We start from the raw sequence: 11,659 nt of genomic DNA, 5'->3' as shown, positions 1-11,659 counted from the left end.
TCATTTATCAGCATTATTACGTTCATTATTACCTCATAAGCTCATTATATGCCATTATTTAAAATTAATATTCTTACAATGATTTTTTCTATTATTTACAAGCCAAAAATAAAATCATCAGGCCAAAAATAAAATCATCAAGCAAAAAATGTTAATTTGTTTACATAAAATGACGGGTAAGACATTAGTGTTAAATTAAAATATATTTTCCTCCAAAATTAAGTAGGTCATTAATGTTGAAATATATTTTTTTCCAAAATTAAAAGAAAGTAATATAAAAGTATAAAAGAAAATCATTAGCGATAATGGCCACGAGATCTTAAATTGTACAATATACCATAATTTTCAACTGATTTGATTTTGATGAGATAATAAAAAATCACACATGAACATAAAGTGTGAGCATGATATGGGTCAAGATAGTTAGATGCGAAAAGTAATGCAATTCTATAAGAACAATTATGTTCACAGAAAGGAAAAATAAATATCAAACCCAATTTTATTTTATTATTGCATATGATTAGCAGGCGATCATGAGTTCTAAACGCAAGCTCTATATGCCAACTATAATTTTTAATTTATAGACACTTAATTAGGATCGTTGAACTTCATGATAATCACACGATAATTATATACAAGAATAGTTTATACGGAATACCTGGTGACGCTAATCGTACGTCGATCATCTTTGGGGTAGCGATAATACCTTATGGAGGTCATGGTTTCTCTCTCTTGACCTTAGCCGTAATTAGTTAATCCTTGGATGCATTAGTGATGGTTACTGCTTCTCTTTCATAGGCAGAGGGAGGACCAAGTTCCTAAGGTTTTTGTATTAACCTTAGATCTCGACCGTCCATCAAAGAAGAGATATATTAGGAATCTGACTCCTTAAATAAACCAAGTTATAGATATATAGCAATATCCTAGTTATGACCAAAATTTTTACATGGGCCCAATAAAGATAATTAATCTCATGAAAAATTATCTTACACGACTAATTTGGAGAATGAGAGGGATCATCGGTATAATCACGACTAATTTTATGTATACAGTGATCGATCAATTTTTTCTTTCTTTTTTAATGCGAACAGTTCCATGTAACTACTTCGGAGTAGTATGAAAGGGTTTCAGATTGACGAGGAGGAGGAGGTCGTTTGAGATTAGATATTTAGATATGAATTCTGATGCCATTCATGCGATAAAGATGAACAGAAGTAGGATAGATAGATGATTTTTACAGTTAGACCCACTAAATGGAGTAATGACCCAATATTTTAGGGCCTGCGGAGAGAGTATGCGATAAACCTGCTAGCTTGTAAAATGAAATGAGGAACATGTGGAGCGGGATTGACACTATATTTTAGGGCCTGCGCACAGAATAATCAAAGGCACTGTAAAGTAGGTTTTTATCATAAATAATCGTTGCTGGAGAGACCTACATGCATGCACGGAGTGGTTCAGAGCATTATATACACAATTAACTACAGCAGTGTTATGTACTCTAGCTTTAGCAGATGCCATCAAACATGTTTTTCAAGTTGGTCCGCTACTTGACTACATATATATACGAGGTACATACATACATCGCCATGAAAGAAACGTGGAAATTAGTAGTTAACAAATTCATCCATTGTCTTTGACATGTGCCAGGGGATTGTAGATATAGTAGTACTAGTAATAAATATTTCTTCACTTATGTGTTTATTTTCAATCGGTTTTAAAGATAATCTGATGCCATCCATGATATTGAGCCCATCACTAAGCTAGCTGCTTTCTGGAGGGATTTATTGAACTTCCGCTTGATTCAAATGTCGAGATCGTCGTGCTGATTAAGCGCTTGCGCTTCCTTGCATCAAATTCGTATTAGCATTCCCAAACTTCATAAGTACTGGTGCTTATGATATGCAAATGGGGGTGAAGACCATGGGAAAATAAGATAAAGAGTAATTTCAACATCTAGTGCAATTGTAATGGGGTTTTGAGCAGTCCATCAATGACTCTAGCAATGGCATTCAAAAATATCCAAATTGGTCCACCATCTATATCTGTCGGTGTGATACTCGTTCAACCACCGAATCTTCCTTGCCACACCATTTGCTGCATAAAGAACATAAATTCTGACCAATAAATACTGCCTAACCACATTAAGCATATATATTATTACTATCAAGTATTGTAGCGCATAGTGTAAACAAGTACCCGTTTCTTTTTTCTTCTAAAATAAAATTAAAAATGTAACTATGTTGGAGATCCAATGGTAGTTGGATGCTCTTCTATTTAACAATTGGAGGATGATAATGAGTAAAGTGGGCCCAGTTGTTTCTCTCGTCCGGATCTTGAACGAATTTTTATTTTAGTAAGCTCGCATTTTCAATGTGCAAATGACCTGTATACATCGGGAGATGATATAAACACCGAGGGATAAATCCCAAATTTCTCTCCCACGTGTCACGTGTCACAGAAGTGTGTGGCACGCCACCCACTAGAGTTAACTAGGGGCTGCATTTTGTGTGGTGGGTCCAATAATTCTGTGAAAGGCGGGAGAAAAATCGTGATTTCACACTCGGTTTCTGTAGCATTTATGTACATGCAGCCCAAATAGAGCGCTAGATAAATCTAAATGCACCCGAATGTCCTTTTAATGGTAACAAACTCTACTTATAAGCAAGTATTGAAGAACGTAAAAATTACAAAGAGCTGAAGCTTATCGAGCTATTTGTATGTGAGTAGAATTTCATTTCATCTTCCATCGTTAATTTCTGTAGTTTGTTCTGTTTTATTTTCCTTAATTTGTTCTTATAAATGTATGATACTCATTATTGACAGTTGTGGTTCAAGCTTAACAAGTTTTAGTGGATATATCTGATCATTGCTACGTCAAGTGTGTGTGCATTACGTGATTCTAAACCCTTTTGTCGTCATGTCTGTTACCATTACTGCGGCCTTATCAGCATGCTCTCCTGCTAACCATTCACTAAGAACAACATTGGTGACAAAGATTAGTGGAGGATCAGACAATGTGATTCCTCTTGGCATGAAATCAGAAACGAAACCGTGTTTTAGGGGGTTGAGGGTTACAGCAAAGACCCAAGCACTTGAAAAGATCAAGGATGACTGCGTTTATCGGGGAAACTTCACAATCAGATCGTTTGAGATTGGCCCTAATCGGATGGCAACTATAGGAACATTCTTGAATCATTTACAGGCAAGAATAAATACTGCGAACTTTTATATCTCATATCTTGATATATCCTCATAGGAATATTATTAGTTATGCAAGGTTTTCATTATGATCGTAGTCATGCAAGTAAAAATGTCTTAGGCTCGATCATTTCATTCGGATGCAGGAATCAGCAGCTAACCATATTAGGGATATTGGGCTGGTGGGTGATGGATTTAATTCGACGCCAGAGATGAGTAAAAGAAATCTAATATGGGTTGTTTCTAAGATGCAGGTTATCGTAGATCGGTATCCTTCTTGGTAAGCCAGTTCTTGTTTATTTTTTTGCCTTATCTGCAGTACCTGCCAGTCCATCAGAACATGCACACAACGAATAAATATTTTATAAATATAAAGTTATTCATTGCGGTACGCTTAAGTTGATTGACGGTATATCTGGTGGCAGGGGTGATGTTGTTGAAATAGATACCTGGTTTGGTGGTGCGCCTATAAAGAATGGTTTCGCTATGCATTGGCTTCTTCGTGATGCCAATACTGGTGAAACTCTCGCTCAAGCTAACAGGTAATTATGACATTAAATATTTACTAATCTTAATGTTACAAATATTACAATTTCTACCCTTATTGTTGTTTACCCCATTGTTTTTAGCCCGCTTAAAAACTAATCTTAATGCAGTGTGTGGATTATGATGAATAAAAACACAAGAAAATTGTCTAAAATCCCAGAGGAAGTTAGAGATGAAATAACACCTCATATAAAGGATTATCGTATCTGGGATGACATCAAACTGTCAAAGCTTCATGACAACGAAGCTGACTCTGTACAAACTGGTGTAATTGTAAGTTAGCTCATAATTATTAATTAGAGACTTGCAATGTATATGTTGCTAATTTCTCTCCTCTATCATCTTTGTTAACTTGGATGATGACATTGGCACCCATTTACTAAAATCGACTAATAATAGCATGAAAAAATATGCAGGCACACTGGAGTGACTTAGATGTTAACCACCATGTGAATTTTGCCAAGTACGTTGGATGGATTCTCGAGGTAGCTAGATAATTAATTAATCCTGATCGTCTTTTGTATTGTGTCTATCTTTGGCTTGTTTCGGAAAGTTCAAAAATAATAAATATGTCAAATGATTTTGCAGAATTCTCCTATTCCGATCTTAAAAAGTCAAGAGCTTTATGACCTGTCTCTAGAGTTTAAAAAGGAATGTGGAGTAGGCGATGAGCTAAAGTCTTTAACAAGAGTTGTTGAAACTGATAGTCATACGGAATGTCAACACATGCTTCAATTTGAGAGCGGAGGGGAGGTTATGAGGGGAAAAACTAAATGGAGGCCAGCTAAACAAACCAATGTTGTAAACCTTTGGAGTCTGACTAAATAAAGCTTCATTCCACCACAAAATTCGCGGTCAAACCCACTTTTCATTTTAGGAATACTTTTCCATATGCTAATACCTATTCCCATTCACTTCAAGTTCTACCTGAATTATTCCCTCCAAAAAAAGGTGTTTGAGTGTGTTTTTGACCGTTAATAAAAATGTACTCCCTCCGTTCTTTTTTAATAGGCCAGTTTTGTTTTTAGCGAAATTTAAGGAAATTAAGAGAACTAATCATTGAAAGTGGTCCTCATGACACTTGTCAATAAAAGAAGTGAAGTAAAATGGTCCCCATGACACTTGTTAGCAAAAGAAGTAAAGTGAAGTGGTCCACATGACACTTGTCATCAAAAGAAGTTAAAAGAAAAGTGGTCCCAAAATTTAAAATAACATTTGACTTTCCCAATTAGGAAACTGGCCTATTTTTTTGAAACTTTTATTTATAGAAACTGGCCTATTAAAAAAGAACGGAGGGAGTAAGTTATTAGGATTTTTTTTCCTTTCTGTTTCAGTGTGTTATTTCTGTTTCAACTGTACACGTGTATGTGTGTCACAATGGTCCAAGTGTTGTAGTCTCCAGTTGTAATGACAACATGTATTAGGTCCATTTATCAGTTCAATAATCCTATCTTTGGTATACGTACCAAGATAGAATCTCTGTAATCGTATGGTTTCACTTCAATAAAATTATTCTTTTCCAATTTGTCGTATTTCAAATCTAACTTCTATCATAGCAAAATCACAGCTTTATCAGTTAATCAGTACGGTACAGATGAAACAATTACCAGCTGGTTATGCAAGATCATTCGGGTTGCAGGAAACAACTGCTAACCCATGTAAGGGGTGCTAGGCTATTGGGTGATGGATTTGGTTCGGCGCCGGCGAGATTAGAAGAAATCTAATACGGTTTGTTGCTAAGATGCAGGTTCTGTGGATCAGTATCCTTCTTGGTAAGCCAGTTTTTTTGTTCTTTGCCCGCCTCAAATTCATCTAGTAGTTCTCTGAGTATACCATGCATAGTAATGCAGTGTGTGGATTATGATAAATAAGCAAACAAGGAAATTTGTCTAAAATACCAGAGAAAATTATAGGTGAACTGGCTGCCGAAGCTTCATGACACAATAGTGCTGATTTTGTCCAAGCTAATTTAACAAGGTGATTATCACTAAGATAGAAGGAGATCTTTCCATCTCGGTGTTAAGTTTGAATATTAATGGCAACTTGCCTATTGTATACTCTCGGGATCAATGAATTGCGTTTCAGCAAGCGAAACAGAGTAAATTTGAATTCCACTAATCGAGAAATTATTTGATGACACGAAGAAGCATTATCCCGTAATTAAAGTGAATTGTTTTGAACCAAGCAGTAAGGCATGTTCCTATGCACATGGCAAATATCAGATTTTGTCATATATGCATCCATTATGGGTATGCCGAAGTGCCAAATATATATGGCTATATGTCAATTATAATATATAGGCATACACGACAAACTTTTCAGCGAGCGATAGAGACTCAATCGCTAAATGGTCTAAATATCGCTCGTTGGTCATTCCAGCGCTAGCCAAGATGTCGCTTGATGGTCTGATCATCGCTCATTAGTTTCTCTTCCAACGGCTATAATTTCCCCACTCTATAAGTACCGAATTTCCAACTCATTTCAACTCACACCAGAATTTCTAAATCTCTCTAGAGTTTCTCAATCTCCAATTCTTTTCATCACTCTTCCAATTCCTCAGAGAGCAGGGCTGATAATATGAACATGGATGAGTTCGTAGCAAACCAACATGCTGCCGAAAATCAAAGAGTCGTTAATCGTGCCAATGTGCGAAGTCGAATTAGGAGGTGATTACCAATATTTACTACTGAGGAAGATGAATGTAATTGCAGGAATTATGTTTTTTGTACTGAGACTATATTCGGAGAAGAATCCCGTCACCAAATTTTGTGGGAAAAGATATTTGGAAAATTTCAAGAACAAACAATGAACCCCAAGCAATCGTGATGTTGGGGTTGTCTCATCACTTCACTGTAGTGAATACATAAATTAGTAAGTATCTTGTCTTACTTACCGAAGGTCAAAACTTGAAGGATGGTGAAACTATGATCGAACTTGAACAAAGGTGTCGTATGGAATATGGTCGCATCTGCAGAAAAGACTTCTAATTTGGAAGTTGTTTGGAGATTTTAAGAGTGTTGCCAAAATATAATCCACAATTTATATTTTAATTTCTTAATTTTCCACTTAAGTCATTAAGTTTGAAAGTTGTTTTAAGTATTAAGTTTTACAACTTGTGTTATTTTAGTTTAAACAAAAATGTATCTCTACTTAAAATGTAAGATTGGATTAAGAATAGAATTAGCTTAATTTTTAACAATATCAGTCATATTTTCAAATTCATTAAACTTCGAATTAATCATTAATAGTCATTTTACAAAACATAAAACTAGACAATAATAATTTAAAATATAAACTTTAAAAATAAAAAATTGGTACACTGTTTTTTATCAGTGTTATAAAATCTAAATAAAGGTTAAGTTGAAGAAAACAATGGAAAATAAAACAAATCAAAGCAAAACTAGGAAAATTTTTAGTAAATGGTTAGCTGGATAGGATGCTGATAAGGCCGCATCAATTGTACCAGCCATGATGAATAAAGGGTTTAGAATCACGTAAGTGCACACACACCTCAGCCGTAAGAAACACACCATTCACTTCTATTTCACTAAAGAGAAAGCAAACGGTAGCAGTGTATACTTTAGCAAAAGATCCGTTCATATCTTAACTGAAATGTGATAAGCTTGAACCACAACCGTCAACAATGAGTATCATACATTCATAAGAACGAAGGAAAATAAAAAAGAACAAACTACATAAAATAACGAAAGAAGATGAAATAAAATTCTACTCCGTAAACTGACCAAATAGCTCGATAAACTTCAACTCTCGTAATTTTTACTTTCTTCAATACTTATAAATAGGGTTTTTTATAGTTAAAAGGAAATTTGGGTGCCTTTAGGTTTGTCTAGCGCTCTATTTGGGTGCATGCACGGAAATGTTAAAGAAATTGAGGACGGAATCCCGATTTATCTCCCTATCTCACAAAATTGTGGGACCCGCCACACAAAAAGTAGCGAAAAACAGCTGGGCCCATTTTACTCATTATCATCCACCAATTGTAATGGAACTCATTATCATCCACCATTGGATCTCCAACATAATACATTTTTAATTTTATTTTAGAAGGAAAAAGAAACGGTTACTTGTCTATGCTCTACTCCCTCAATTCCCTTTATATAGGTGGAATATGTGAAATCTTTTAGAATAAGAAATAATTTTGATTTCATAAAAAATTATTTTTCTATTTTAACTTTTATCATGTTCCCAATACTAGAGATGTGAATTTGATTGTGATGATATTTGACTTATTTAACTAAGGATATAAGCGGGAAAAACCTATCTTAGAATCACATTTCCGCCTACCTAGTGAGACAAAAGGATTTTAAAAACTCCACTTATATATAAGAGACGGAGGGGATACAATACTTACGTAATAATAATGGTTAGGGAGAATTTATTGGTCATTGTCTATGCCACCTTGATAGGTAGTAATATATGCTTAATGTTTAGGGAGAATTTATTGGTCATTGTCTATGCCACTGGGGAGCAAATAATGTCATTAAGGAAGATTCGGTGGTTGAATTTAATTATCCCCGACTCTAAGTCTGCCGAGCGAGAAACCCGAGTATCACACCGACAGATACAGATGTTGGACCCATTTGGATCTTTTAGTAATACCGATGCCAGAGTCACTGATAGACTGCTCAAAACCCGATTACAAATGCAATAATAGACGTTGAAAATTACTCTTTTATCTTAATTTCTTTGTGTTACCCTAATTATTCTTTATCTTAATTTCCTTGTGTTATCCTTTGAAAAACCTTTTAAATACTTTTCAATGAAATCACGGTGCATTTACTAGGGCAAATATGTAGTAGTATTTACACTTTTCCTTTCAAAAAATCTTATACTCCATCTGCATATTTGTATCAACCTTTATCGTTTATTCTATCAGGTCTCTATGTACAGAAAATATAGTCAATCTCTGCATACTCCATTAGAAAATCATAACTTCCCATGGTCTTCACCCCATATCATAAGCATCAGTACTTATGAAGTTTGGGAATGCTGATACGAATTTGATGCAAGGCAGCGCAAGCGCTTAATCAGCACGACGATCCCGACATTTGAATCAAGCGGAAGTTCAATGAGTCCCTCCAGATTGCAGCTAGCTTAGTGATGGGCTCAATATCATGGATAGCATCAGATTATCTTTAAAACTGATTGAAAATAAACCCATAAGTAAAGCAATAATTATTACTAGTACTACTATATCTACAATCCCCTGGCACATGTCAAAGACAATGGATGAATTTGTTAACTACTAATTTCCACGTTTCTTTCATGGCAATGTATGTATGTACCTCGTATATATATGTAGTCAAGTAGCGGACCAACTTGAAAAACATGTTTGATGGCATCTGCCAAAGCTAGAGTACATAACACTGTTGTAATTAATTGTTTATATAGTGCTCTGCACCACTCCGTGCATATAGGTCTATCCAGCAACGATTTATTTATGATAAAAACCTACTTTCATTACTAATTTAGTGCCTTTATCTATTCTCTCCGCAGGCCCTAAAATGTTAGTATCAATCCCGCTGCACATGTTCCTCATTTCATCTAAAGATATTTATAAAAGGATCGTATATTTATAACCGATGAAGGCTTTAAAATGATAGATAGTACAAAACTTATCTTCTAATTGGTATATATACAGAGTAAACATCATGCTCTTTCTTACACAACCCTTGCATGTCCTCTATTTTGAGTTTCATACTGCATGAGCGTGTGTGTTTTGAGTGCAAATCATTGATAAGATAAGTAACAATGGCTGTTTCCGGTGTTGCTTGTACACTTGAGTTAGTAGTAGAAATTAGTAGCTCAGCAGACATGTTTTGGGAATCTCTTAAAACTTGGTCAGCTATTTTTCCGGAGGTTCTACCCGAGACTTATAAGAGTATTGAAGTAATTGAAGAAATGAATGGAGAAAAGAATGGATCTGTTACCCTCTGGAAAATAAATCCAAGTAAGTTCAAATTTATTGCATATCCCAATGAAGATGGCAACAAGCAACTACTATATTAAGATGAAATGAGAAATCAAAGGCCAAATGGGACTCCGCTTGGTGAATTATGGTGCAAGTGTAACATATTTTTGTCACTAATATGTTTTCTATTTTTCCTTTTTTTTTAGGTACATTGGTTGAAGGGGCTCCCGTTATGATGGAAGAGATGAAAAAAATAGAAAATCTGGATGAACTAACCAAGACAATAACTTACAGTGTTATTGGTGGAGATTTATTAAAGCTTTACAAAAGTTATGAACCTCAGCTTATAGTTACTCCAAGTGATCATAAGGTTTTTGATGAAGAAGACGAGAAGGTCGAAAAAAGAGGAGGGACTGTGAAGTGGTCAGTGAAGTATGAGAAAGTAAATGAGATGGTTCCCGAACCTTACATGATTAAGGAAATGATCTATAAGACCATACTCAAAATGGATGAATACATCCTCGCTAAGATAAAAGAAGTGACAAGTGATAATTAACTGAAAAAGGATGACGAAATAATCATGCATCTTATAGATGTTTTATCAATGTACTAGTTTATTTAAATGAATGTAGCTATGCTTTGAGTTTATGCATCACTACAAGTATGTTGTTCTTTTTACTATTTGATTTTAATGTATTAGGTATCTGTGTAATCTTGGTTTATTATTAATAAAATAAAAATAACAGAAAAAAAATTATGCAGGAAAGACAAGACACTGGTTTTAATATTAATAAAACTGGCAAATAGATATACCAGACACTCGTTTTGTAACCAAAAATTCATCCAATAATGACGTACGGAACCTGCACCCCGATTTTAGAGGGTACACAAATTTGAACTCAAGATAAATGTTACAAAATCATTATTATTTAAAAAAAAATAACTGTTTTGATATTTTTTTCTTGTCTTATTATTTTGATATTGTATTAGATATGGAATAATTTTGTATGGCCTAGAGAAATCCCCAACTTGTGACTTCATGTTAGCTGTAAAAGTCATGGGCCAATGAAGCTGACTTTTACAGCTAATAACCAAATTTACCGTCCTGAGAGATTCAGGATTTCTCATGATAAATTAAGATTCAGTTGAAAATAAGCCAATATTGTCCATATATGTTACGATATTCCCTCATTTGTAAATGAGCTTTGATTCCTGGTTAGTAATTTGGCGAATTTTTAAGGTCAATTGTAACCCCGGTTTAAAAACGCCACTTTTATTGTCTGTCCGAACAATTTGCGTATCATCCGAATTCCCAAATCACTTGGAAATTCAATTCGTCTGCATAATTAGGGGTGAGCCTGGGCCGGTAAGGATCGGTTTTCACCTCATCCACATCCAATCCAATCCACCACAGATTTCAAATTTGACATCCGCATCCAATCCAACATCTGACGGATTTGCATCCAGTGGATGCCCGGATGAACGGATTGGGTGCGGATAATCCAGTGGATTTGTGTTAGTTAAAATTTATAATGAAAAAATAAAGCCAATATAGATGACTTCTTATGGAACTTACATATTTTGTATATGTATATAAATATGGAAGTGCCATGGACGACACTCAAAGAAAACACCTTAAAAATTCCAAAATTGTCTATATATTTTCTAGAAATTATATAAATGCCCTTAATCTAACGGGTATGGATGTCCAACGGATTTTTAAGGTTGCATCCGGGTCCAATCCGTAATCTGTTGGATTTCGAAAATCTCATTCGCGTCCAATCCGTAATCTGTTGGATTTCAAAAATCTCATCCGCGTCCAACCCATTAGCGAACGGTCCGGACATCCGTCCGCACAAATGTAGTTGGTCTCGGTTAAATCTGCGGATTACGGGTAAAATGCTCACCCCTACGCATAATCAATTAATCACTTCGATATAGTGCTACTGGCTCAGTTGGTAGAAATTAGTTATTTGGACC

The 11,659-nt window shown here is 35.0% G+C and overlaps 2 protein-coding genes across 2 annotated transcripts; both read left to right on the top strand.

Moving 5' to 3' along the window:
* Positions 1-2,920: 2,920 nt before the first annotated feature.
* On the top strand, positions 2,921-4,575 carry LOC113351359 (palmitoyl-acyl carrier protein thioesterase, chloroplastic-like). The gene is made up of 6 exons (XM_026595362.1): positions 2,921-3,205; positions 3,348-3,481; positions 3,627-3,743; positions 3,858-4,020; positions 4,164-4,232; positions 4,336-4,575. The coding sequence occupies exons 1-6, from the start codon at positions 2,921-2,923 to the stop codon at positions 4,573-4,575; spliced, it is 1,008 nt and encodes a 335-aa protein (XP_026451147.1).
* Positions 4,576-9,519: 4,944 nt separating this feature from the next.
* Positions 9,520-10,235, top strand: LOC113351358 (MLP-like protein 423). Its single transcript, XM_026595361.1, has 2 exons — positions 9,520-9,718; positions 9,886-10,235. The coding sequence occupies exons 1-2, from the start codon at positions 9,520-9,522 to the stop codon at positions 10,233-10,235; spliced, it is 549 nt and encodes a 182-aa protein (XP_026451146.1).
* Positions 10,236-11,659: the final 1,424 nt, after the last annotated feature.

This window comes from Papaver somniferum, chromosome 2, assembly GCF_003573695.1.
Source record: "Papaver somniferum cultivar HN1 chromosome 2, ASM357369v1, whole genome shotgun sequence".
Classification (NCBI taxonomy): domain Eukaryota; kingdom Viridiplantae; phylum Streptophyta; class Magnoliopsida; order Ranunculales; family Papaveraceae; genus Papaver; species Papaver somniferum.
The sequence above is the reverse complement of the archived record's forward strand: the minus strand, read 5'-3'. Positions and strand labels throughout refer to the sequence as shown.

Bases quoted from the DNA above. Each gene is read 5' to 3' on its own strand.
- LOC113351359 (XM_026595362.1), top strand. From the start codon at position 2,921: ATGTCTGTTACCATTACTGCGGCCTTATCAGCATGCTCTCCTGCTAAC. The intron at 3,744-3,857 runs GTAATTATGACA...ATCTTAATGCAG, and splicing joins ACTCTCGCTCAAGCTAACAG to TGTGTGGATTATGATGAATA. The intron at 4,021-4,163 runs GTAAGTTAGCTC...AAAAATATGCAG, and splicing joins CTGTACAAACTGGTGTAATT to GCACACTGGAGTGACTTAGA.
- LOC113351358 (XM_026595361.1), top strand. From the start codon at position 9,520: ATGGCTGTTTCCGGTGTTGCTTGTACACTTGAGTTAGTAGTAGAAATT. The intron at 9,719-9,885 runs GTAAGTTCAAAT...CTTTTTTTTTAG, and splicing joins CCTCTGGAAAATAAATCCAA to GTACATTGGTTGAAGGGGCT.